Genomic DNA, 27663 nt, shown 5'->3' with positions numbered 1-27663 from the left:
AGTGAGACTCATTTTTTAGGGTTGGTGGAGATGAGTGTGAAGATCCAAACAATCCCTGTCAGTGATGGAGAAGCTTTGATGGAAATATTTGGTAAAAAGTTCACCAGCATGAAGGAAATGAAGTTTCAAACTTTCCTTAGGAGGAGCCCAGCACGCCTGCTTAAAGAAAAGTGAGTGTGGCGATGTGGATGCTTGCAGCGACTGCTGTATAGAGGCCATCCTGCTACACATGAAACACATCAGAGTCATAACTGTTATTTTAGTCACGTGTTTGTTTATTATCCTTATTGTTTTATCTGGGACTGTTTGCAGACATCTCAGAGAGAGGAGACACCAGCATCTGAACAGAGACTCAAACCAGCAACCTGCAGCTCCCTGCTTGGCTGCTCCAGTTTTCTCCTCACTCATGTTGCCCACCAGTGATTTCTAGCTGCCCACCCACACAGCAGGCTAGAATATGTGCTGAGCCTCAGCACCCAATACTTGGACATGTTTTCTTTATTAAATAATGAACCAGACCCCAAAAGTAAACAGCTGTTATTGCTAGGCAACGGGAGCAGCATTTGGTGATGCAGCACCTGACATTCCTGACCATGTGGGCGGAGCATGCATGAAATGGAATGTTTAGTAGAACTGTGCAACACAAGCACTTAGTTCCAGCATGTTTCATTGTATCCAGACACAGCTAGAGACACATCTACAGCAGCATCTCTGTGCAGGACAAACGACAGTTGACGAAGAAACATCCAAAACTTCACTTCACTCCTCTACAAAACGTTGGCTCCTTTGTTTAAAAGGCCAAAATGAATCGAGGGAGAACGAGAAGAGGATCGGCGAGTGCTTCACCTCACAATTCAGTACAGCTGATTAACCTGCAAGAAGAACTTCAAATGATACAGGCTGAAAATTTCAAATTAAAAGAAGAGGCAGAAAAATCAAGAGGAGAAGCTAAAGATTCACAGTTTGAAACTGAAGTAGTATTGCAGGAATTACTGCATGTGGGTCTCAAACTTAAAGGAGAGAAAATGGGAAAACAACAGGCAGAAAAGGAGAATGAAAAGATGAAGAAAGAACTGTTGGAAGCTCAAAAAGCATTGGAGGAAGAGAAAAGCACAGCACAAGAAGCCAAAAATAAATATCAAACTGCAAAGAAGGAGGCAGGAAATGTGATGCAGGAATTACAGGAGGTGCAGGAAGCTTTTGGAGAGGGAAAAAGGAAAATGCAGTTGGCAACTCAAGAAGCTGCAAATGTAACAGCTGAAGCTGAAACACTAAGAAAGGAATTACTGCATGTAAAGCAACAACTTGAAGAAGAGAAAAGACGTAAAGATGAGGCAGAAAATGAGATTGAAAATTTGAAGAAAGAATTGTTGGAAGCTCAAAAAGTGTTGGAGGAAGAGAAAATGAAAATAGAGGAAGCAAAGAAAGAAATGGAAGATACAAAGAGTCACACTGAAAACATGAAGAAGGAACTGATGAAAGTGCAAGAAGAACTTGCAGAAGAGAAAATTGAGGTGAAGGTATTGAAGAAAGAAATGACGGTGACCAAGAAAGACTGCAAAGACGCACTGAAAGAAATGCGAAAGCACAAAAAGGAAGCTAAAGAGCTCCTCAAACACAAAGGGAAACTGGCCAAACAGCAGCTGAAAGAAAAATTTAAAGATGCCGAGGAGCAGCTCAACAAGACCTTAAACGAACTGAAGGCAAAAGAAAAAGAAAAGCAAGCTGAGGACAGGAGGGGATTCTGGAGCAGACTGCTGAGAAAGAACTGACCCAGCAGCATCAATAGTTTCTTCCCCCTCTCTCCACCTTTCTTTCACCCCATCCTTCTTCTTGGGACGTTTGTTTGTTTTTTAAAAACTGAAATGCACAAATAAAATTGCCATAACTTGACCTCATGTTGCCTGCTTCTTTTCTTGTGTGTCTGTGGATGTAAAACAGTAACACACTTTCTGCTCTGTGTCTTTAATTGTAAATAAATGCAATATGTTTTCATTTTAAAATGCAGTGCAAAAAACTTCTGCTCTAAATCTTTTTTGTTTAGCAAAAAGCTTTTTTTTGCCTATTGTGGAAGTTTTCCATTTAAATAAAGCCTGCAGACGAGCGGTGAGCGGTAGCTAACATTCTTTAATCAAACACACAAAGAACAGACAACCAAGCTTGATGAAGTCCCTGCATGACCGCGGGACAGACGGTCAGCAGAGTCTGAGCCCAGCATGGCTCTCAGTTAAATATCTCCAGGAACAAAAGACAGTACACAGCTGTTTCACACCTTAAGCTTCACACTCCCTTGCTGCCTCCCAGAGTCCTCAAAGAGACAAAAGACTCTTCCTGTGGAGTTGTCTGCTTCCCCCAACTTCCTTACTACACCCCCACCATTTGTCTTACTGTATGAGTGTGAGACATGTTAAAATCCAGTGGCACCAAGGCATCATACAATAAAATAATGTGATTAATACATAAGTAAAAGAAATTCCTATACATGCCCCTTCCTGATTTCTTACACTTACATGTTTCCAATTTCAAATGTTAACACAGATGTTCAGAGTAAATACAGATTGTAGTTTTTTAAATGATGATTTCATTTAGTTTGGGGAAACAGCTCCAACTTTACCTCATGTAGAAAAAGTCATTTCCTTCTAAACCTAATAAGTGGTTTTGTCATCTAGCAAGAACTGCAATCAAGCATTTGCAATAACTAATAAAAAAAGCACTTGTGACAATTGTGTTGGTGACAGCTTTTGTTATAATATCAATAATATTCATATGAATATGGGATACTGTTACATGTTTGCACAGACTTTTGTGGAATATGGAGACACTCCTGGCATTATATGAGCAAAGTGAGACTCATTTTTTAGGGTTGGTGGAGATGAGTGTGAAGATCCAAACAATCCCTGTCAGTGATGGAGAAGCTTTGATGGAAATATTTGGTAAAAAGTTCACCAGCATGAAGGAAATGAAGTTTCAAACTTTCCTTAGGAGGAGCCCAGCACGCCTGCTTAAAGAAAAGTGAGTGTGGCGATGTGGATGCTTGCAGCGACTGCTGTATAGAGGCCATCCTGCTACACATGAAACACATCAGAGTCATAATTGTTATTTTAGTCACGTGTTTGTTTATTATCCTTATTGTTTTATCTGGGACTGTTTGCAGACATCTCAGAGAGAGGAGACACCAGCATCTGAACAGAGACTCAAACCAGCAACCTGCAGCTCCCTGCTTGGCTGCTCCAGTTTTCTCCTCACTCATGTTGCCCACCAGTGATTTCTAGCTGCCCACCCACACAGCAGGCTAGAATATGCGCTGAGCCTCAGCACCCAATACTTGGACATGTTTTCTTTATTAAATAATGAACCAGACCCCAAAAGTAAACAGCTGTTATTGCTAGGCAACGGGAGCAGCATTTGGTGATGCAGCACCTGACATTCCTGACCATGTGGGCGGAGCATGCATGAAATGGAATGTTTAGTAGAACTGTGCAACACAAGCACTTAGTTCCAGCATGTTTCATTGTATCCAGACACAGCTAGAGACACATCTACAGCAGCATCTCTGTGCAGGACAAACGACAGTTGACGAAGAAACATCCAAAACTTCACTTCACTCCTCTACAAAACGTTGGCTCCTTTGTTTAAAAGGCCAAAATGAATCGAGGGAGAACGAGAAGAGGATCGGCGAGTGCTTCACCTCACAATTCAGTACAGCTGATTAACCTGCAAGAAGAACTTCAAATGATACAGGCTGAAAATTTCAAATTAAAAGAAGAGGCAGAAAAATCAAGAGGAGAAGCTAAAGATTCACAGTTTGAAACTGAAGTAGTATTGCAGGAATTACTGCATGTGGGTCTCAAACTTAAAGGAGAGAAAATGGGAAAACAACAGGCAGAAAAGGAGAATGAAAAGATGAAGAAAGAACTGTTGGAAGCTCAAAAAGCATTGGAGGAAGAGAGAAGCACAGCACAAGAAGCCAACAATAAATATCAAACTGCAAAGAAGGAGGCAGGAAATGTGATGCAGGAATTACAGGAGGTGCAGGAAGCTTTTGGAGAGGGAAAAAGGAAAATGCAGTTGGCAACACAAGAAGCTGCAAATGTAACAGCTGAAGCTGAAATACTAAGAAAGGAATTACTGCATGTAAAGCAACAACTTGAAGAGGAGAAAAGACGTAAAGATGAGGCAGAAAATGAGATTGAAAATTTGAAGAAAGAATTGTTGGAAGCTCAAAAAGTGTTGGAGGAAGAGAAAATGAAAATAGAGGAAGCAAAGAAAGAAATGGAAGATACAAAGAGTCACACTGAAAACATGAAGAAGGAACTGATGAAAGTGCAAGAAGAACTTGCAGAAGAGAAAATTGAGGTGAAGGTATTGAAGAAAGAAATGACGGTGACCAAGAAAGACTGCAAAGACGCACTGAAAGAAATGCGAAAGCACAAAAAGGAAGCTAAAGAGCTCCTCAAACACAAAGGGAAACTGGCCAAACAGCAGCTGAAAGAAAAATTTAAAGATGCCGAGGAGCAGCTCAACAAGACCTTAAACGAACTGAAGGCAAAAGAAAAAGAAAAGCAAGCCGAGGACAGGAGGGGATTCTGGAGCAGACTGCTGAGAAAGAACTGACCCAGCAGCATCAATAGTTTCTTCCTCCTCTCTCCACCTTTCTTTCACCCCATCCTTCTTCTTGGGACGTTTGTTTGTTTTTTAAAAACTGAAATGCACAAATAAAATTGCCATAACTTGACCTCATGTTGCCTGCTTCTTTTCTTGTGTGTCTGTGGATGTAAAACAGTAACACACTTTCTGCTCTGTGTCTTTAATTGTAAATAAATGCAATATGTTTTCATTTTAAAATGCAGTGCAAAAAACTTCTGCTCTGAATCTTTTTTGTTTAGCAAAAAGCTTTTTTTTTGCCTGTTGTGGAAGTTTTCCATTTAAATAAAGCCTGCAGACGAGCGGTGAGCGGTAGCTAACATTCTTTAATCAAACACACAAAGAACAGACAACCAAGCTTGATGAAGTCCCTGCATGACCGCGGGACAGACGGTCAGCAGAGTCTGAGCCCAGCATGGCTCTCAGTTAAATATCTCCAGGAACAAAAGGCAGTACACAGCTGTTTCACACCTTAAGCTTCACACTCCCTTGCTGCCTCCCAGAGTCCTCAAAGAGACAAAAGACTCTTCCTGTGGAGTTGTCTGCTTCCCCCAACTTCCTTACTACACCCCCACCATTTGTCTTACTGTATGAGTGTGAGACATGTTAAAATCCAGTGGCACCAAGGCATCATACAATAAAATAATGTGATTAATACATAAGTAAAAGAAATTCCTATACATGCCCCTTCCTGATTTCTTACACTTACATGTTTCCAATTTCAAATGTTAACACAGATGTTCAGAGTAAATACAGATTGTAGTTTTTTAAATGATGATTTCATTTAGTTTGGGGAAACAGCTCCAACTTTACCTCATGTAGAAAAAGTCATTTCCTTCTAAACCTAATAAGTGGTTTTGTCATCTAGCAAGAACTGCAATCAAGCATTTGCAATAACTAATAAAAAAAGCACTTGTGACAATTGTGTTGGTGACAGCTTTTGTTATAATATCAATAATATTCATATGAATATGGGATACTGTTACATGTTTGCACAGACTTTTGTGGAATATGGAGACACTCCTGGCATTATATGAGCAAAGTGAGACTCATTTTTTAGGGTTGGTGGAGATGAGTGTGAAGATCCAAACAATCCCTGTCAGTGATGGAGAAGCTTTGATGGAAATATTTGGTAAAAAGTTCACCAGCATGAAGGAAATGAAGTTTCAAACTTTCCTTAGGAGGAGCCCAGCACGCCTGCTTAAAGAAAAGCGAGTGTGGCGATGTGGATGCTTGCAGCGACTGCTGTATAGAGGCCATCCTGCTACACATGAAACACATCAGAGTCATAATTGTTATTTTAGTCACGTGTTTGTTTATTATCCTTATTGTTTTATCTGGGACTGTTTGCAGACATCTCAGAGAGAGGAGACACCAGCATCTGAACAGAGACTCAAACCAGCAACCTGCAGCTCCCTGCTTGGCTGCTCCAGTTTTCTCCTCACTCATGTTGCCCACCAGTGATTTCTAGCTGCCCACCCACACAGCAGGCTAGAATATGCGCTGAGCCTCAGCACCCAATACTTGGACATGTTTTCTTTATTAAATAATGAACCAGACCCCAAAAGTAAACAGCTGTTATTGCTAGGCAACGGGAGCAGCATTTGGTGATGCAGCACCTGACATTCCTGACCATGTGGGCGGAGCATGCATGAAATGGAATGTTTAGTAGAACTGTGCAACACAAGCACTTAGTTCCAGCATGTTTCATTGTATCCAGACACAGCTAGAGACACATCTACAGCAGCATCTCTGTGCAGGACAAACGACAGTTGACGAAGAAACATCCAAAACTTCACTTCACTCCTCTACAAAACGTTGGCTCCTTTGTTTAAAAGGCCAAAATGAATCGAGGGAGAACGAGAAGAGGATCGGCGAGTGCTTCACCTCACAATTCAGTACAGCTGATTAACCTGCAAGAAGAACTTCAAATGATACAGGCTGAAAATTTCAAATTAAAAGAAGAGGCAGAAAAATCAAGAGGAGAAGCTAAAGATTCACAGTTTGAAACTGAAGTAGTATTGCAGGAATTACTGCATGTGGGTCTCAAACTTAAAGGAGAGAAAATGGGAAAACAACAGGCAGAAAAGGAGAATGAAAAGATGAAGAAAGAACTGTTGGAAGCTCAAAAAGCATTGGAGGAAGAGAGAAGCACAGCACAAGAAGCCAACAATAAATATCAAACTGCAAAGAAGGAGGCAGGAAATGTGATGCAGGAATTACAGGAGGTGCAGGAAGCTTTTGGAGAGGGAAAAAGGAAAATGCAGTTGGCAACACAAGAAGCTGCAAATGTAACAGCTGAAGCTGAAATACTAAGAAAGGAATTACTGCATGTAAAGCAACAACTTGAAGAGGAGAAAAGACGTAAAGATGAGGCAGAAAATGAGATTGAAAATTTGAAGAAAGAATTGTTGGAAGCTCAAAAAGTGTTGGAGGAAGAGAAAATGAAAATAGAGGAAGCAAAGAAAGAAATGGAAGATACAAAGAGTCACACTGAAAACATGAAGAAGGAACTGATGAAAGTGCAAGAAGAACTTGCAGAAGAGAAAATTGAGGTGAAGGTATTGAAGAAAGAAATGACGGTGACCAAGAAAGACTGCAAAGACGCACTGAAAGAAATGCGAAAGCACAAAAAGGAAGCTAAAGAGCTCCTCAAACACAAAGGGAAACTGGCCAAACAGCAGCTGAAAGAAAAATTTAAAGATGCCGAGGAGCAGCTCAACAAGACCTTAAACGAACTGAAGGCAAAAGAAAAAGAAAAGCAAGCCGAGGACAGGAGGGGATTCTGGAGCAGACTGCTGAGAAAGAACTGACCCAGCAGCATCAATAGTTTCTTCCCCCTCTCTCCACCTTTCTTTCACCCCATCCTTCTTCTTGGGACGTTTGTTTGTTTTTTAAAAACTGAAATGCACAAATAAAATTGCCATAACTTGACCTCATGTTGCCTGCTTCTTTTCTTGTGTGTCTGTGGATGTAAAACAGTAACACACTTTCTGCTCTGTGTCTTTAATTGTAAATAAATGCAATATGTTTTCATTTTAAAATGCAGTGCAAAAAACTTCTGCTCTGAATCTTTTTTGTTTAGCAAAAAGCTTTTTTTTTGCCTGTTGTGGAAGTTTTCCATTTAAATAAAGCCTGCAGACGAGCGGTGAGCGGTAGCTAACATTCTTTAATCAAACACACAAAGAACAGACAACCAAGCTTGATGAAGTCCCTGCATGACCGCGGGACAGACGGTCAGCAGAGTCTGAGCCCAGCATGGCTCTCAGTTAAATATCTCCAGGAACAAAAGGCAGTACACAGCTGTTTCACACCTTAAGCTTCACACTCCCTTGCTGCCTCCCAGAGTCCTCAAAGAGACAAAAGACTCTTCCTGTGGAGTTGTCTGCTTCCCCCAACTTCCTTACTACACCCCCACCATTTGTCTTACTGTATGAGTGTGAGACATGTTAAAATCCAGTGGCACCAAGGCATCATACAATAAAATAATGTGATTAATACATAAGTAAAAGAAATTCCTATACATGCCCCTTCCTGATTTCTTACACTTACATGTTTCCAATTTCAAATGTTAACACAGATGTTCAGAGTAAATACAGATTGTAGTTTTTTAAATGATGATTTCATTTAGTTTGGGGAAACAGCTCCAACTTTACCTCATGTAGAAAAAGTCATTTCCTTCTAAACCTAATAAGTGGTTTTGTCATCTAGCAAGAACTGCAATCAAGCATTTGCAATAACTAATAAAAAAAGCACTTGTGACAATTGTGTTGGTGACAGCTTTTGTTATAATATCAATAATATTCATATGAATATGGGATACTGTTACATGTTTGCACAGACTTTTGTGGAATATGGAGACACTCCTGGCATTATATGAGCAAAGTGAGACTCATTTTTTAGGGTTGGTGGAGATGAGTGTGAAGATCCAAACAATCCCTGTCAGTGATGGAGAAGCTTTGATGGAAATATTTGGTAAAAAGTTCACCAGCATGAAGGAAATGAAGTTTCAAACTTTCCTTAGGAGGAGCCCAGCACGCCTGCTTAAAGAAAAGTGAGTGTGGCGATGTGGATGCTTGCAGCGACTGCTGTATAGAGGCCATCCTGCTACACATGAAACACATCAGAGTCATAATTGTTATTTTAGTCACGTGTTTGTTTATTATCCTTATTGTTTTATCTGGGACTGTTTGCAGACATCTCAGAGAGAGGAGACACCAGCATCTGAACAGAGACTCAAACCAGCAACCTGCAGCTCCCTGCTTGGCTGCTCCAGTTTTCTCCTCACTCATGTTGCCCACCAGTGATTTCTAGCTGCCCACCCACACAGCAGGCTAGAATATGCGCTGAGCCTCAGCACCCAATACTTGGACATGTTTTCTTTATTAAATAATGAACCAGACCCCAAAAGTAAACAGCTGTTATTGCTAGGCAACGGGAGCAGCATTTGGTGATGCAGCACCTGACATTCCTGACCATGTGGGCGGAGCATGCATGAAATGGAATGTTTAGTAGAACTGTGCAACACAAGCACTTAGTTCCAGCATGTTTCATTGTATCCAGACACAGCTAGAGACACATCTACAGCAGCATCTCTGTGCAGGACAAACGACAGTTGACGAAGAAACATCCAAAACTTCACTTCACTCCTCTACAAAACGTTGGCTCCTTTGTTTAAAAGGCCAAAATGAATCGAGGGAGAACGAGAAGAGGATCGGCGAGTGCTTCACCTCACAATTCAGTACAGCTGATTAACCTGCAAGAAGAACTTCAAATGATACAGGCTGAAAATTTCAAATTAAAAGAAGAGGCAGAAAAATCAAGAGGAGAAGCTAAAGATTCACAGTTTGAAACTGAAGTAGTATTGCAGGAATTACTGCATGTGGGTCTCAAACTTAAAGGAGAGAAAATGGGAAAACAACAGGCAGAAAAGGAGAATGAAAAGATGAAGAAAGAACTGTTGGAAGCTCAAAAAGCATTGGAGGAAGAGAGAAGCACAGCACAAGAAGCCAACAATAAATATCAAACTGCAAAGAAGGAGGCAGGAAATGTGATGCAGGAATTACAGGAGGTGCAGGAAGCTTTTGGAGAGGGAAAAAGGAAAATGCAGTTGGCAACACAAGAAGCTGCAAATGTAACAGCTGAAGCTGAAATACTAAGAAAGGAATTACTGCATGTAAAGCAACAACTTGAAGAGGAGAAAAGACGTAAAGATGAGGCAGAAAATGAGATTGAAAATTTGAAGAAAGAATTGTTGGAAGCTCAAAAAGTGTTGGAGGAAGAGAAAATGAAAATAGAGGAAGCAAAGAAAGAAATGGAAGATACAAAGAGTCACACTGAAAACATGAAGAAGGAACTGATGAAAGTGCAAGAAGAACTTGCAGAAGAGAAAATTGAGGTGAAGGTATTGAAGAAAGAAATGACGGTGACCAAGAAAGACTGCAAAGACGCACTGAAAGAAATGCGAAAGCACAAAAAGGAAGCTAAAGAGCTCCTCAAACACAAAGGGAAACTGGCCAAACAGCAGCTGAAAGAAAAATTTAAAGATGCCGAGGAGCAGCTCAACAAGACCTTAAACGAACTGAAGGCAAAAGAAAAAGAAAAGCAAGCCGAGGACAGGAGGGGATTCTGGAGCAGACTGCTGAGAAAGAACTGACCCAGCAGCATCAATAGTTTCTTCCTCCTCTCTCCACCTTTCTTTCACCCCATCCTTCTTCTTGGGACGTTTGTTTGTTTTTTAAAAACTGAAATGCACAAATAAAATTGCCATAACTTGACCTCATGTTGCCTGCTTCTTTTCTTGTGTGTCTGTGGATGTAAAACAGTAACACACTTTCTGCTCTGTGTCTTTAATTGTAAATAAATGCAATATGTTTTCATTTTAAAATGCAGTGCAAAAAACTTCTGCTCTGAATCTTTTTTGTTTAGCAAAAAGCTTTTTTTTTGCCTGTTGTGGAAGTTTTCCATTTAAATAAAGCCTGCAGACGAGCGGTGAGCGGTAGCTAACATTCTTTAATCAAACACACAAAGAACAGACAACCAAGCTTGATGAAGTCCCTGCATGACCGCGGGACAGACGGTCAGCAGAGTCTGAGCCCAGCATGGCTCTCAGTTAAATATCTCCAGGAACAAAAGGCAGTACACAGCTGTTTCACACCTTAAGCTTCACACTCCCTTGCTGCCTCCCAGAGTCCTCAAAGAGACAAAAGACTCTTCCTGTGGAGTTGTCTGCTTCCCCCAACTTCCTTACTACACCCCCACCATTTGTCTTACTGTATGAGTGTGAGACATGTTAAAATCCAGTGGCACCAAGGCATCATACAATAAAATAATGTGATTAATACATAAGTAAAAGAAATTCCTATACATGCCCCTTCCTGATTTCTTATGTTTTAACATGTTTGTTACACTTACATGTTTCCAATTTCAAATGTTAACACAGATGTTCAGAGTAAATACAGATTGTAGTTTTTTAAATGATGATTTCATTTAGTTTGGGGAAACAGCTCCAACTTTACCTCATGTAGAAAAAGTCATTTCCTTCTAAACCTAATAAGTGGTTTTGTCATCTAGCAAGAACTGCAATCAAGCATTTGCAATAACTAATAAAAAAAGCACTTGTGACAATTGTGTTGGTGACAGCTTTTGTTATAATATCAATAATATTCATATGAATATGGGATACTGTTACATGTTTGCACAGACTTTTGTGGAATATGGAGACACTCCTGGCATTATATGAGCAAAGTGAGACTCATTTTTTAGGGTTGGTGGAGATGAGTGTGAAGATCCAAACAATCCCTGTCAGTGATGGAGAAGCTTTGATGGAAATATTTGGTAAAAAGTTCACCAGCATGAAGGAAATGAAGTTTCAAACTTTCCTTAGGAGGAGCCCAGCACGCCTGCTTAAAGAAAAGTGAGTGTGGCGATGTGGATGCTTGCAGCGACTGCTGTATAGAGGCCATCCTGCTACACATGAAACACATCAGAGTCATAATTGTTATTTTAGTCACGTGTTTGTTTATTATCCTTATTGTTTTATCTGGGACTGTTTGCAGACATCTCAGAGAGAGGAGACACCAGCATCTGAACAGAGACTCAAACCAGCAACCTGCAGCTCCCTGCTTGGCTGCTCCAGTTTTCTCCTCACTCATGTTGCCCACCAGTGATTTCTAGCTGCCCACCCACACAGCAGGCTAGAATATGCGCTGAGCCTCAGCACCCAATACTTGGACATGTTTTCTTTATTAAATAATGAACCAGACCCCAAAAGTAAACAGCTGTTATTGCTAGGCAACGGGAGCAGCATTTGGTGATGCAGCACCTGACATTCCTGACCATGTGGGCGGAGCATGCATGAAATGGAATGTTTAGTAGAACTGTGCAACACAAGCACTTAGTTCCAGCATGTTTCATTGTATCCAGACACAGCTAGAGACACATCTACAGCAGCATCTCTGTGCAGGACAAACGACAGTTGACGAAGAAACATCCAAAACTTCACTTCACTCCTCTACAAAACGTTGGCTCCTTTGTTTAAAAGGCCAAAATGAATCGAGGGAGAACGAGAAGAGGATCGGCGAGTGCTTCACCTCACAATTCAGTACAGCTGATTAACCTGCAAGAAGAACTTCAAATGATACAGGCTGAAAATTTCAAATTAAAAGAAGAGGCAGAAAAATCAAGAGGAGAAGCTAAAGATTCACAGTTTGAAACTGAAGTAGTATTGCAGGAATTACTGCATGTGGGTCTCAAACTTAAAGGAGAGAAAATGGGAAAACAACAGGCAGAAAAGGAGAATGAAAAGATGAAGAAAGAACTGTTGGAAGCTCAAAAAGCATTGGAGGAAGAGAAAAGCACAGCACAAGAAGCCAAAAATAAATATCAAACTGCAAAGAAGGAGGCAGGAAATGTGATGCAGGAATTACAGGAGGTGCAGGAAGCTTTTGGAGAGGGAAAAAAGAAAATGCAGTTGGCAACACAAGAAGCTGCAAATGTAACAGCTGAAGCTGAAACACTAAGAAAGGAATTACTGCATGTAAAGCAACAACTTGAAGAGGAGAAAAGACGTAAAGATGAGGCAGAAAATGAGATTGAAAATTTGAAGAAAGAATTGTTGGAAGCTCAAAAAGTGTTGGAGGAAGAGAAAATGAAAATAGAGGAAGCAAAGAAAGAAATGGAAGATACAAAGAGTCACACTGAAAACATGAAGAAGGAACTGATGAAAGTGCAAGAAGAACTTGCAGAAGAGAAAACTGAGGTGAAGGTATTGAAGAAAGAAATGACGGTGACCAAGAAAGACTGCAAAGACGCACTGAAAGAAATGCGAAAGCACAAAAAGGAAGCTAAAGAGCTCCTCAAACACAAAGGGAAACTGGCCAAACAGCAGCTGAAAGAAAAATTTAAAGATGCCGAGGAGCAGCTCAACAAGACCTTAAACGAACTGAAGGCAAAAGAAAAAGAAAAGCAAGCTGAGGACAGGAGGGGATTCTGGAGCAGACTGCTGAGAAAGAACTGACCCAGCAGCATCAATAGTTTCTTCCCCCTCTCTCCACCTTTCTTTCACCCCATCCTTCTTCTTGGGACGTTTGTTTGTTTTTTAAAAACTGAAATGCACAAATAAAATTGCCATAACTTGACCTCATGTTGCCTGCTTCTTTTCTTGTGTGTCTGTGGATGTAAAACAGTAACACACTTTCTGCTCTGTGTCTTTAATTGTAAATAAATGCAATATGTTTTCATTTTAAAATGCAGTGCAAAAAACTTCTGCTCTGAATCTTTTTTGTTTAGCAAAAAGCTTTTTTTTTGCCTGTTGTGGAAGTTTTCCATTTAAATAAAGCCTGCAGACGAGCGGTGAGCGGTAGCTAACATTCTTTAATCAAACACACAAAGAACAGACAACCAAGCTTGATGAAGTCCCTGCATGACCGCGGGACAGACGGTCAGCAGAGTCTGAGCCCAGCATGGCTCTCAGTTAAATATCTCCAGGAACAAAAGACAGTACACAGCTGTTTCACACCTTAAGGTTCACACTCCCTTGCTGCCTCCCAGAGTCCTCAAAGAGACAAAAGACTCTTCCTGTGGAGTTGTCTGCTTCCCCCAACTTCCTTACTACACCCCCACCATTTGTCTTACTGTATGAGTGTGAGACATGTTAAAATCCAGTGGCACCAAGGCATCATACAATAAAATAATGTGATTAATACATAAGTAAAAGAAATTCCTATACATGCCCCTTCCTGATTTCTTACACTTACATGTTTCCAATTTCAAATGTTAACACAGATGTTCAGAGTAAATACAGATTGTAGTTTTTTAAATGATGATTTCATTTAGTTTGGGGAAACAGCTCCAACTTTACCTCATGTAGAAAAAGTCATTTCCTTCTAAACCTAATAAGTGGTTTTGTCATTAGAGGATGTAGAGAGCCATAGCCCCGCCCCCAGGGCATGAAGCAGGCATGGAGGAGATCCAGGCCCCAGACATCCAGAGGCCCCAGAGTTTGAGAACCCAAGGAGGACCACCGGAGAGGCATCCGTGCCACCCTCCTGGGAAGAGCTGAGGAGAGCCCCAGGTGAGGGGTCACCCAGTAGCCACGGAGCAGAAGCCAGAGTGAACTGAGCCGCCGGCCCAGAGGCCGGAGGCCCAAAGGGCCCCCTTTGCCCCGGAAGAGGCCTGACCAGGCAACAGGCACCAGGCCCTGCCAAGTAGTCACCGGGAGTGAGCTGGTACATACCTGAGCGCCCAGCCCTGGACACAGGGAAAGGGCGGCACAACGAAATACTTTTCTTTGTTATTCTCATTTTAAATGTCTAATTTTTAATAAATAATTATCTGAATCTTACAACCAAAGTTTTTATCTGATGTAAAACGTATAGAAATCATATATAAATACCAATAAGACTGTACATCACTGTCACAACAGCGTTTGTTTTCATTCAAAGGCCGATTTTTTGTCCCAGTCCAGCCCTGAACGTAGTCAAAAATGGCCAATTATATTTTGGACCTCAGAGGGCTAACCCAACAAATCATAAAAAATTAGGTTTAAATTTTTATTCGTGACAGTGTAAACTTGTGTAAATTTAAGCATGTAACAATCAGATTTTTTCTAACAAAAAACAAGTTAGACTTGAGTTTGTAAACAAACCGCCCCATGTTGTGTTGCTTTCTGCAACTTAACATGCTATACTTATTGGGCAGGTTGTAGACAGGTCCCTGTTTACGGCTACATTATAATGATGTGAATAAGCCAACCTTCCACAAATCAAGGAGTGCACTAAAAGGGTCTCTTTCACTTGTACCATGATAAATGTTCCTAAACTGCTTAGGTTGTATTACAAATGTAATTTTAATGTGAGCTCATGACTACTGTGCTTACAAAGATTTCATGTTACTGCAAAATGTGCAACAAATACATACAAGAAGAGGATGAGCAGATTTCTTTTAGAGTTTCTTTAGTAATCCATTTTTATCTAGTTTAATCTTACTCTGTAAAATCACTTTGATGTATTTTATTTACATTTTTATTGGGTTTTTTTTGTATTTATTGCATTTCTTTAAGATTTTAATATTTTGAGCTCCTTACTGTATTATATCAAGCTTTTTACATAACATTTTATTGCATTTGATTTTGATTTATTTTATTTATTTTACTTTTCTTTAATTTTTCTATTCAGTTTTGCTTCTTTTGAGTAGACTTGACCTCACTGACATCTGTTTGTCATGTTGCATTTTTTCAAATTTTGGTTTCTGTGACTAACTTTTGGGACAAATTAAGTTGATCTTATTTATGTTTTGTTATAATAAAGAATAAGGAAATAATAATAATAATAATAAAAGATGAGCACAACAGTTTCATGCTTCACATGCTTTTCCAATTTATTTAAGTTTACAAGTTGAGCCAAAGCTAATTAACAACACCTGTCTAAAACAGAAAACAAAATGTCATGTGGCCGAAGGCAATGAGCTCAAGCACACTGAGGAGTGCAGCGACAGGCCAGGTGGGCTTCTGCAGTATCCCTCAGGTCGATGCTCTTCTCGAAGAAGCTGCTCAGACCAGAACGGTTCACAGTTGTTTCTGCAACAGTGAAAAAAGAGAAGTGATTGGAGACTGTACGTGATACTAAAACAGAGATAATGTTTTTCAAAGAAGCTTTCTTGCAACTCACCACTGGGCAGGCAGTGAAAGCCAACGTTGACGGTAGTGGTTCTCACTGGGATACAGCCGGGCAGGCACTGCAGCACAGGCTCAACAGAGTAGCATTTGGACTCCACACCTTCAAAGACCACCTGCTTCTCCAGCTTCACAGATTCCTGCTTGATGGAACACTCTGGAAGAGTGTAGAAGGTGAAGGTAAGTATTGTATGTGTGCATTGTTTGATGCCAAATATTCATTGTTTGTGTTGTGACAGTTTGCATTGCAGGTAATGTTCTCTTAGAGAAAGGTCAAGGAAATATTGCAAGGATTACCGGAGGGATCACGGCAGGTGTTTGAAGACAGAACCCAGGAGTGGGCGTAGCTGATGGCATCCTTGGTCACCTGTTCACTGGGTGTGCGGTACTCATCTCCGACATTTCCGCTTGCCGTTCCACAGGCTCCACAAGTCTTTCCTTTCATCCAGTCTGCAATTTTAACCTGAAATAAAAAAGTTCAGATATTAGTACAATGTAGATTAAAGCAGGTATACAAATAGGAAATTGCCTCAGAAAAGAATAAATATGCATATTAGATATATGTATTATCAGCATTTTTTTGTATTACCCTCATCTCGTTGAAGCCAAGGAAGACCTCCTGAAGACCATGGCTGGGTGCCATGAGAGCAATGCCTTCATTTAACTGTCTGATCTGTATCTTACCTAAAGTAAGTGCAAATATGTATAAGCATGGTTTCAAATGGCACAATCTGGCAGTTCAATATTTTTGTTAAATTAAAAAAACAAAACAAAAACCTGATGGATGCAGGTATGGCAGGTTGCTTTTAGGGATTTCAACTCCGTTAACCATCACAACAATAGCGTTGTTCTTCCGATACATGTCCACATCGCTGTTGAGAAGCAGTTCAAATACATATGATTATTTTTTGGCTCACAGGCTGACCATTATTTCTTTTCCACATAAATCCTGGCTGCTCTTACATGTCTGAAATCTTAACATTGATCTGGTTCTGATCCTGTATTTGGTCTTTCTTCAGCAGAACCATGAATTTGAGTTCTGGTGTGCAATCCTGAGCCAAGACCTGGTAGCACGAGTGTGGCAGCTCATTTCTAGCTTCCTTGTTGTTGAATGTGGTCAGTGTGTTGTTGATGAGGGAGCATTCAACTGAAATGGAACGAAAAGGAAATCACAAGTCAAATCACAGAAATATGAAATCTGTTTTGGGTTTTTTTGTTGTTGTTTTTTGTTAAAAAAAAACATTAAAATATTTTTACCTGCGTTAGCTTTGGTAACTAAATAGGACATCTTGTCAGCCCAGTTGTCCCGGGATGCTTGCAGCTCGGCGGCAGTGTTTCCAATAGGTAAAGCAACAGGTAGACACATCCCACGCTTGTAAAGGATCGCCTGGAATATTAAACAGTCAGAAAGTAGTTAGAAACACTCTGAGTGACAAAGTGCATTGCAAACATTTTCAGTGCATACAGAAGAAGGGGCAACAAAACTGTACCTTTGGTGTGTGCATCACAATATTCATTCTTGTCTCAGTAGCAACAGCTACAGTCATTTTGATCTGATTACGAGGATTCTTGGCCTTTGCGTAGTTTACTCCAAATGCTTGACCAATAGGGATCATGGATTTCCACGCCCTAGACAAGCATAAAGGTTACTGAGTGTTTTATAAAGCTTTTATCAGTTTTCAGTACAAACGACAGGTTCGAGAGGATGTCAGAAGAAAGTAATTGCTATGCACTGCCATCTGCAAAATGTCTGCAAAAGCTTTTTGATAAAAGCACTGATTATATGCATGAATCGAAATAATGTCCACAGCTTTACCTCTTTGCGTAGTGCTTTATGCTTCTTGGCAGTTTGTCCCAGTTCAGCTTCATGCGGGCTGCGGGCTCATGGCCCAAAAGACCAGTTTCAGCTATAATCGTGACGGAGTATTGCTTGCAATCAACACCCCAGGATATCTTGGCCTAAAATAAATTTCAGTGAGTTAAAGCCTAAGCATCATACCTAATTTTAGTTGGTTACTTCCTCATAAGTTCATTATGTTTACCATCAGCTTGTGCGGGCTCAGCTGCACAGCGTCGGCACAGATTTTCCAGTTGTCCTTCTCAGCGACTCTGGCAAAAATCAGCTGCACTCTGTTGGTCTGTTTGTCCAGGTAAGCTGCTAGCTGGTATCCCTGGACCTTGTGGTCGACTCTCACGGCACGGATTGCAATGGACATGGCAGGAGTGAGTGTGTTAGCGAGGTACTTGGCCTAAAAGTGAAAACCAGAGGTTGATATTAATAATTATGTTTATTCCCAGTTTAATGTGTAACACCGTAAATATCTTCATTTGACTGATCACCTTATTGTAGATGGAATCGAAGCTGCGGGCACTGCTGTGACTGCTGCCACGCTGTGTGGAGATGGCGTGCTGCAAACAAGGAAACCACACATTTAGCCTGCTTAAACAGAAGACATGACGGAGCTTTGATGTGATGCCTAATAATTACCCTGTGGACGTGGTTCTTTCTGAACTTCAAGGCCAGCAGTTGTTGCTGTAATAGGAAAAGAATTGTAAAATAAGTGCCCCACATTCCATAAAATTCCACACACGTCTGCATGCTGCGAAGAGAGGATGACTCACCTTGGACTGAGCACTGCGCCGAGAGGACCTAGAGCTTGATGACTTGCTGTTGCTGCTCTTGCTGTTCTTGCTGTTCTTGCTGTTCTTGCTACTCCTGCTGCTGCTGCTGCTGCTGCTGCTGCTACTGCTGCTGCTGCTGCTGCCAGATGTCCTGAGCAAGTATGAAGCACTGGAGCTGTTCACTCTGGTTCTTCTGCTGCTGCTGCTGCTGCTGCCAGATGGCCTGAGCAAGTATGAAGCACTGGAGCTGTTCACTCTGGTGGACGTCGTGATAATAGGAGCAGCAATGTCAGCCATCTTAGGTCTGGAGCGAGAGGAGGACCTAGAAGAAGATCTGGAAGATGATCTGGAAGATGATCTGGAAGATGATCTGGAAGATGACTTGGAAGAAGATCTGGATGATGAAGAGGAGGAAGAGGAGGAAGAGCTTGAGGGAGAGCGGCTTGACTGAGAGCTGCTAGACTGGGACTTTCTGGAGCGAGACCTATGGGAACGAGAGCTGGATGACTTGGAGCTGCTGGAGCGGGAGCTGGATGAAGAAGACTTGCTGGAGCTAGAGCTGGATGAAGAGGAGCTGGAGGAGCTGGAGGAAGATGATGTGGTGTTCTTGAGACCAGGTGCCAGTATTTTCTTGATTTTCAAGAGGACATTCTTATCCTCAAGAGCTTCCTCCTCTTCGCTCATGTCAATCGCTTTAATCATATTTTCTGCTGCTTTATCTCCGACCTGAATCTCAACTTCAATCTTCTCAATGACTGGTCCAGAAGCTGGAATATAAATTAAAGAATAATAATTAAAAACAAAAACAGGACTTTTCCACAATGTTTTGCAAATTTGTTAGGTTAAAGCTTCAACTTCAAGTTCACCTGGAGCAATCCTAACAGAAGCAGCATGCTTTCCCATCAGAGCGTAGAGAGGGCAGTCTCTGATGTAGGCAGCATTGTGAGATTCAATCTCAGCGTAGGCCTTGAATCCTAGCATTCTGCTTGAAGCACGGACTTTCTTCCTGTAGGTTTTAGGGAATTTCATTTTCCTCCCAATCTTACGTGGCAGGTCAGCAGGAATGATTTCAGATGACGCAGACTGTAAAACCACAGCAGAGATCGCCACGTTTATTTCAAAAAGTTAAATGTTGAAAATAGGAGGCAAGTGAACCAAACTTACCATTCCACCAGTTATAGATGATGCCATTCTGGAGATCTTTGAGTTGAGAGAGGCCTTTGAAAGTTGTGATGCAGCTTCAGATGACATCAGTGGTGTGCTTCTTGCGACTGGGAGGTCTTCCACATTTCTCGCAATGGCAACCGTCTCAGCGCTGTATGAGAGAAAAAACCCCACCCAATAAAAACAGATGCCGAAAAGGACCAAAAATCTTTGAAATGCATGGCAATTAGTGACAAGGATGGAACATACTGTGCAGATGCAATTGTGTTAATGCCCTGGAGAGACAGGAACTCAACCTTGAAGTGGCCCTTAACAATATCAATCCTTGCTTTCATCTGTGCAGGAACAGCTGTGTAAACTTTGGCTTTTGTCATCACTGCAGCCTGGATTAAGGCGGTGTTCACACCCATGACTGCATAGGTCTGTATGGCAACACTGCAAAAAGACAGAAAATATTTATTCATTAAGAGTTATCTCTGAATTCATTCATTAAACTGCGGAAAAGAAGCTTCTCAAGCTGTTGTGTACCTTGGAGCAACTGTAGCCCTCAGTTGAATATCGGACTCCACAAGCTGGGAAACCCGGTAGTTGACAGGCAGAGGTGGTGACACAGTGGCTTGGACTAGCAAAAGAACACAAGAGAACAATATATTTTTCATATCAATATCAATATATTTTTACCTTTTGTAAACTTGTAAACTGTCCAAATGAAACTTACCTTCAATGGATGCAGCAGTCACAGCGGATGTAATGAGGCTGATCTCCATGGGCAACCCAACAGTGGTGGGAAGGATGCGACGGAGCTCACCGAGCAGCATTGGTTTAGCAAAATGTGTTGCGTAACCAGACATCATAGAATTTACAGCATCTCTGAACATGTTTCTCAAAGGTCCACTTGCAAACTGTGAAGGCAACGTTGCTTATTAGTTTCAACTTAACATAATGCATCATTACTAAGAAACCATATGAGGCTGTGGGAGAAACCGTACCTGGATAAGCTGGTCAACCTTGGATTTGTCAATGTTGACAAATGCAATTTCTTGTCCGAAGAACTTCACATACATAGAGGCCAGGGCCTGGCTCGAAGGATTAGCCCTCCACTCATAAAGCTATTGTGGGAATAAATTAGGTTAAAAACAAGTAAAAGAAAAGTCAGCTCTCGTAAAGAAAATGTGCCTCAGAATCCCATTTTCACTCTTGCCACAGTAGTTCAACTTACAGCTCTCATGGCTTGTTTAATCTTGGTGATCCTGTCTGCATTCTCAGAATTTTCATGTCGTCTTTTCAAAAGAGCCTCCTGGATTCCCTCAGTCCTCACTCCAACCTGAAAAGTACGTTATTGAATGCATTCGAGTGCAGATACTGAAAAATGTATGGTTTACATATTGAAGCCATTGAATTGCATTGCCGAGTGTTTTTTTAGTTACTTACTTAACATTTAAACGTCTTACCTCAAAAGCATCAACATAAGCTCCGGCCATGTAAGTACGGGCTTTGGCCATAAACATTCTTGGTAACACGGTTGCAGCGTCATTAATGAAGACGGCGCTGGCGGCAGCACCCATCATCCAGGCATCTGGCAGGCAAATGGATAAACATCATCACACCACATGCACAAATCTAAGGTGTGCAACAGCGGGTTATTTATCTGCTATCGTCTTACTGTTATAGGTATCCACATGGAAGGCTCGGCTGTAGCGGAAGTTCAGTCTGCCTAATTTGGGGTTGAGGAACCTCAAGGCAACAGTACATGCTGCAGCACTTAAAATAGAACAAGGGGATATTTGAGATTCGATAGACTAGCATGCATAGATATAAAGCATCTTAGAAACATGAAAATCATTTAGGTTCTTACACAGAAGCGTGGTCAGGGGATGTGGTCTTGGCCATGGCCTTCATGTAAGAGTAGACAAAGCTAACGACCTGCAGGTTTTTTTCTTTGATCAAGGCTGTGGAAATGCTAGCTGCTAGACCCACGGGGAGCTTAGTCTCAAAGAGCACCATGGCAGCAACCATACGGAGTTCTGCGTGGAGATGCTTTTCCATGAGCAACTGAGCAGCTATTTCCTGGACCTAATGAGAAAGACCGATTACTATAGCCCCAACTGAACACTGCACACAAAATAGGTCTCAAGTATATTTATTGCTATTGATGGTAGGAATCAGAAAATGTAGTCTCACCATCTTGGGTTCCCTCTTTGCAATTCTCCTCAGAGCTAGAACAGCGTCGACCTGAACTTTGGGTGGGACTCGGGCAGCAGCACTGCCAAAGCCAGGCAGGAACTTCATGATTGTCTTAAGGCTAGCAGGATGTCCAGCGTTATCCAGGCATTTGAGAGCGACAGTGAGCTGATCGATGTCACCTGTTTCAACAGCCTCCGCAACTTGTCTATGTACAGGCTGTGCAAGAATGTAAAAAAACATTAAAGCCACTGATGTCTAAATTGAACTTTAGCAGAATAAAACATGTTCAAATAATACATACTGTCACAAGATCAGATGAGCAAGAATGCTGCGCTTTACAGAACCTGGAAATTACAGTGCCCCAGCCCAGCATCACAATCTCGTTGAGCACAGCGTTACGTTTCACTCTGTGGTTCTCAGCCAGGCTCTGAAAAGTGGTGAAGACACAATATAAAACTGATTTCATGTCACTGCAAATATATAGGAAAGCTTAAAAAAAATACTTACTCTGACAAGTTCGATGGTTTTCTGGTCAGGTGTCACAGAGTGCAGACATTCCAAGAGAGCCATAGCAGCTTCAGTCTCACTTAGCTCATTAGCAAGGAGCTTCTCCATGAGGAACTTAAGAGCAGCATGAGTGCGAAGGTGGGGGACAGCATTCAGTAACCAGTACCTGGGAAAGAGGAGTACAATCCCATTATCCGTGTCATGTTAGTTTCTTGGGCCTTTACTGAATCAAAGCTGCACTTACCTGTGATCAGGTCTAGATTTAAACTGAGCCCAGAGGGACTCAATAGTCTCGACTCTGGCCACACGCATCAACTGGATGAGCTCAACAAACTTCAGAGGGGCATCTTCATGGACCTTGGCCACGTTGGAGGCTACCAGGTGGTTCAGAGTGCTGACAATCTGTGAGGAAACAAACAATCCAGATGAAAAGGTTTGTGGATACAGGGTGAATTCAGAAAAGGCTTTTTCCAAGTAAATGCTGCAGTACCTGAGCCTCGGCATGGGTGACCCTCAGAAGATGGATGGGTGTCTGGAGAATCTCGCTGCCGTGCTCGTACTGCAGGGATCCGCGGTGAACATAGGTGTATCTGGCATGATCCACGGGGGTGTTCTCGATATCCAGGAAGGTCAGAATTTGCCTGTGAGGGGAGATAATCATTCAATCAATGTGGCACGATGCTTATAAATCTGTAATGAAGCATAATATTTTAGTTTAAACCACATACTTAGACTCCATCTGAGCAGCGCCATTCAAAATGTTGAAAGGTGAGAACTCGATGACCTCTCTAGCAACAGCCTCCATAATCAGAGAACCACTGGGTGCTGGCTTCATGATGTAGTTATAGGAAGCAGTTCCCTTCAGGCTCTTTCCTCTCTGCAATTATAAAACCAACGCAATCTTCAAACTGCCAGCATGAAGACTTCTAGAAGAGAGATTATGAAACAACTAGAAAATGCCCTTACAGCTTCACAATCATGGCATTTCTCTACGTGTTCCAAGCCGACGTCCTTCATGATTTTCTCCTGGCAGTGGTTCAGGTCCTTGGTCTTGGTCAGATGAATGCGTTCGGCCCTCATGTCCTCCCTGATGACATAGTTGGTCTTGCACACACCGTGAGCACCAGACTAGATCACGAAATACAATCAAAATATAGATTGTTGTTATTTTCCGTCAGTGTTCAAGCATTTTGTATGAAGGACCTGATGAAAGCGAATTTTTTTGTACCTCTTGCATCTCATAGACATTCTGTGTCTTCTTTACATTCAGCTGCAGGAGGTTGATGATTCCCCTGTAGATATTCAGCACTGTTGTGGAGACACCAGCCGGTGCAGACACTCTCCCGACAACGCCATTTGTATACTCAAACTTGATCGGTGTCGAGAGCTGAGTAGCCAGGGCTGTGGTGAGCTTGGTGGCCGGATGGAAAGGATCTTTGGGCCAGATGCCACTGTACTCCAGCAACTGAGGGTCTACAAGCTGCAAAAAAAAAGAGGAGAAAGAGAGAGAAACAAGCTATGTTTCAAGTTGTCTGTTTCAATAATCTTTCATTTTAATTCTGCCTAGTGATCTGTACCTTCAGAATGTAGTCGTTGGCACTTGTTGCACTGATCAAAACTTTGCTCTGGATTTTAACCCCAGCTCGAGCCAGGCCCTCTTCAGGCAAGCCGCCCATAAGAACCGCTTCATATTTGTACATGTAGGTCTTAACAGAAGCGAATCCTGGGGCTGTAAAAACAGAAAAAGAAACAAAGTGCATTTCTAAGATGAGGGAGAAGCTTTCTCTATTAACTGCCTTTTGTGTTTAACATAACAGGACAACAACATACCCAAGTTGGACTGGTCCCCCACTGTAACAGGAGAAGAATAAATGTTAATTTGGTGTCACAAATGACAAGAAATAGGGAAGAGAATTTGTAAAGGGATAATGATACTAATTTATATAAAATTTATGCTATTTTGCCAGAATGTGCTTAACATTTGGCAATTAGCATTGTTATATTCTGGCAGCATTAAACTGCTAGCACTGGCAGTAACAATTCTTCTCAGCTGCAAGTCTATTGAAATTCTTATTCTTAGTTGTTATCTAATTCTTAAAAAAGACTGTTTTTTCAGAAGATGAATTTTTAGTTCAATTTAACAACATTTAGTTGTAAATAATTCCTACTCACCTGCGAGAGCCACAGCAAGAGCTAGTACAAGCACCCTCATGGCTGGTGGATGTGAGGATCTGCAGGCAGAGGCGTCCTTTTTAAGCCGATTTTTTGCTGACGTTGCCCATCAAATGTATCATTAACTAAATGCCGGCTGTCTTTGGTGTTGATGTGACCATGCCCTGATCATACAGATTAGACAAAGTAAATAAACTAATAGGAAACATCACAGATGTGACAAGTTGTATTGACCTGGCTCTTACCTTTCACAAATTTCCAGAGATTTCCCAATGTCGCAATTACAAGAATATGTTTTTCTATAGCACTTCACACATTTTAAACACAATCGGTTTTCTAATCTTAAGCATTTCGCTATTTTCATAGGTATTTTAATTTATGAATGAATAGAAATATTAGCATACCAATATTTCAACATCCTTAGAATTAGCTTTATGTGTCCACTGTTTTCAATAAGCGATTTATCTCAAACCATTGGTTTTTTTGGTGAGATGCTTTAAACAAAGGTGGACAAAGGTTAAATAATTATCTCTCGCAGATATGATTTGTTTCCACTTAGTAATTCAGTGAAATGTCAGTGTGCCCTGGCAGGCGACTTTTTCACAGTCATGTCATCTTGCTCCTGGCCATGACCAAGAGCACCTTTCAAAAGTCAAGCCAACACATGTTGACATAACAACCGCTGTCACGGGTTTTTTTAAGAAAAGAAAATAAATTATCTAATTTAATGAAACTCAAATGAGTAATAAAAAATTTATATTGAAATTGTGAGTTCTGTTTTGTCTTGGGGCGGATTTGGGATGCCAGGAACAGCTTCAACAAGGCATCAACAGATATAAAAGCTCATGCACACATTTTCAGAGGCTATTAATATACTTAAAAAATAAGTGAGAGTCGAGTGACAAATTCAAATGCAGTGTAGTTTAAAAAAAATTCAATACATTAAGGCCATATGTTTTCTCTAAATGTGTTTGATAAATATTAGAACAAGAAACAAAAAGCAATAAAACTCATTAAAAAACCCTAAATTTAAATCTACTAACAGAAAATTCAAAAAGGATTCAGACCACAGACTGGTCAGGACTTATTGAGGCACTACGTATCCACATGTATTGATGGCATTTTGTAACTACTTATTAACTGATCTGTGTTTTCTCATTTAGATGGAAATTGTTTCAGTGAAACACACTCACACTTCATGATTTTGTGAATTGCAAAATTATTTTGCAGATAATACAAAAGAAAGAATATTTCATTCAGATGGGGTTAGCACCACTATGTTTATTTATGGGCGATCGCGGCTCAAAGAGTTGGCTGTTCGTCTTGTAACTGGAAGGTTGCCGGTTCGAGCCCCGGCTCGGACAGTCTCGGTCGTTGTGTCCTTGGGCAAGACGCTTCATCTACCGCCTACTGGTGATGGCCAGAGGGGCCGATGGCGCGATATGGCAGCCTTGCTTCTGTCAGTCTGCCCCAGGGCAGCTGTGGCTACAACTGTAGCTGCCTCCACCAGTGTGTGAATGTGAGAGTGAAAGAATAGTGGAATTGTAAAGCGCTTTGAGGGTCTCGAAAAGCGCTATATAAATGCAATCCATTATTATTAACAAAGGGGAAAAGGAAAAGGTTCATGTCTACAAGCATCAGACACAAAGTGTGACAATGAAATCACCACACCTATTCTTCTGCATCACACTTCTTATCACCCTCAGTGTGAGTCCTGAGGCTGATACCAGCCAGTGTAAACAAGTCCTGGCCTGTTTGTTGGTGCCGCTTTCATTTGTCTCTGTCAGTGAATGAGGACGAGGTCACGTTTCCCAGCCATTATGAGACACAGGCTAATTTCAGGTCTGCCCCCCTCCCCTCCCCTTTTTGACTTGTACACACAATAAATTTATAATATTTTAAATGAAGTTCTACAAGCAATTCACATGTTCCAATAATCTGGTATCCCCCACCCCAACACCTCTGATTGTTTTTAACTTAACTTTTGTGTGCGTTTGTGTGAGTAAACTGTGTGCAAAATTATTAATCCAAGTGTTACAGGGTTATTTATACTGTTGAGATGCAATTATTATTCTATATACAATTATAAAGAATAAATGGATAAATAACGATGCCCAGCAATGCTGGATAAAACTGTAAGTAGATTTGAATCTCTGCTAAAGAAAAATTAATTCCAAAATTATTTCACCAGCTCATTTTTATATTTTCAATAATTAAAATCGGGTAGAAAAAAACATCAATTCATCTAAATCTATTTATTTATTTTTGCTTTTTAGAGATATTCAGTGTTTTGCTCATGACCAGCTGTTCTTGAAGCCAAACAAAAGCTGCAAATTTCACGTTTGAACAAACACCACAATTTGTAATGTTCACGTAATGCCACATTATTACACCCCGAGTACAAAACACATCGTTTCATCTGGTGCCCAACATCTTTAGCAGGTTAGCTTTTGCCAAAATGTCAGACAGTTGTACATTCAGATGCACTAAAAACTGGACACAGCGTGCTGATTGCTGGGAACAACATGCAGAGGGTGACACTGGGAGCAAACACCTCCTCCTCACCCTCACGTACACACAGAGGGTTTTCATTGGACTCCTGACATCTGCTGGCTCTCCTGTGACGGCCTGATTGGCAGATGGTGTGCAGGTCATCACATGCTGATATTGCTCCCTTAGCTGCTGGATGTTTACTTTCTTATCTCTTTGTTACAGTAAAGGTCTCCTCATTTCGACCAGTTAAATTGCCTTCAAAATCCTTAAATTCTTCTTTTCTGTTGTTCATGAACAGATGATTTTAGTTCACATGTGCTGAGTTTTGTGAAAAGTGAGGGAGTGCTCTTGATGCAGTGCCCTGGATCAACTTTTTAGGGACTTTTAAGGAAACACTGATGATAAGGAGTTACAATATTGCTATTATTTGACAATTCTGCACACATAAATGAAGACAGTCCTAGAAACTTGTTTTACATGCATCTTAGAGAATAAATGTCACTAAAAAATTACTTCAAAGATGTGTCACAATAGCACTGGAGCACAGCTATAGACCAATTACAACAAACCATTCAGACCTTTATGTCTTTAGGACATGTATACTTTTGGTTAAGACACATGGTTGTTGTAATCTGGCTTCACAGATAACTATAACTGGGATCCATCTCAATTGAAGTACTGTATATAGTGTTTTTTTGTTTTGT

At 41.1% G+C, this 27663-nt stretch overlaps 1 protein-coding gene across 1 annotated transcript; it reads right to left on the bottom strand.

Moving 5' to 3' along the window:
* Window positions 1–15496: 15496 nt before the first annotated feature.
* vtg2 (vitellogenin 2) lies at window positions 15497–24024 on the bottom strand. The gene is given in 32 exon segments (XM_080289742.1): window positions 15497–15721; window positions 15813–15974; window positions 16115–16280; window positions 16407–16501; window positions 16595–16689; window positions 16781–16964; window positions 17075–17204; window positions 17308–17446; window positions 17634–17776; window positions 17860–18066; window positions 18158–18226; window positions 18306–18350; window positions 18440–19206; window positions 19306–19522; window positions 19604–19754; window positions 19853–20038; window positions 20132–20225; window positions 20322–20505; window positions 20593–20712; window positions 20823–20927; window positions 21055–21179; window positions 21267–21364; window positions 21459–21676; window positions 21785–22003; window positions 22089–22214; window positions 22295–22460; window positions 22539–22729; window positions 22731–22935; window positions 23023–23171; window positions 23261–23422; window positions 23523–23774; window positions 23872–24024. Coding segments are annotated over 32 exon segments (5403 nt in total). The 5' UTR covers window positions 23995–24024; the 3' UTR covers window positions 15497–15611.
* Between the last annotated feature and the right edge of the window lie 3639 nt (window positions 24025–27663).

This window comes from Astatotilapia calliptera, chromosome 15 (genome assembly GCF_964374335.1).
Source record: "Astatotilapia calliptera chromosome 15, fAstCal68.1, whole genome shotgun sequence".
Taxonomy (NCBI): Eukaryota; Metazoa; Chordata; class Actinopteri; order Cichliformes; family Cichlidae; genus Astatotilapia; species Astatotilapia calliptera.
The sequence above is the reverse complement of the archived record's forward strand: the minus strand, read 5'-3'. Positions and strand labels throughout refer to the sequence as shown.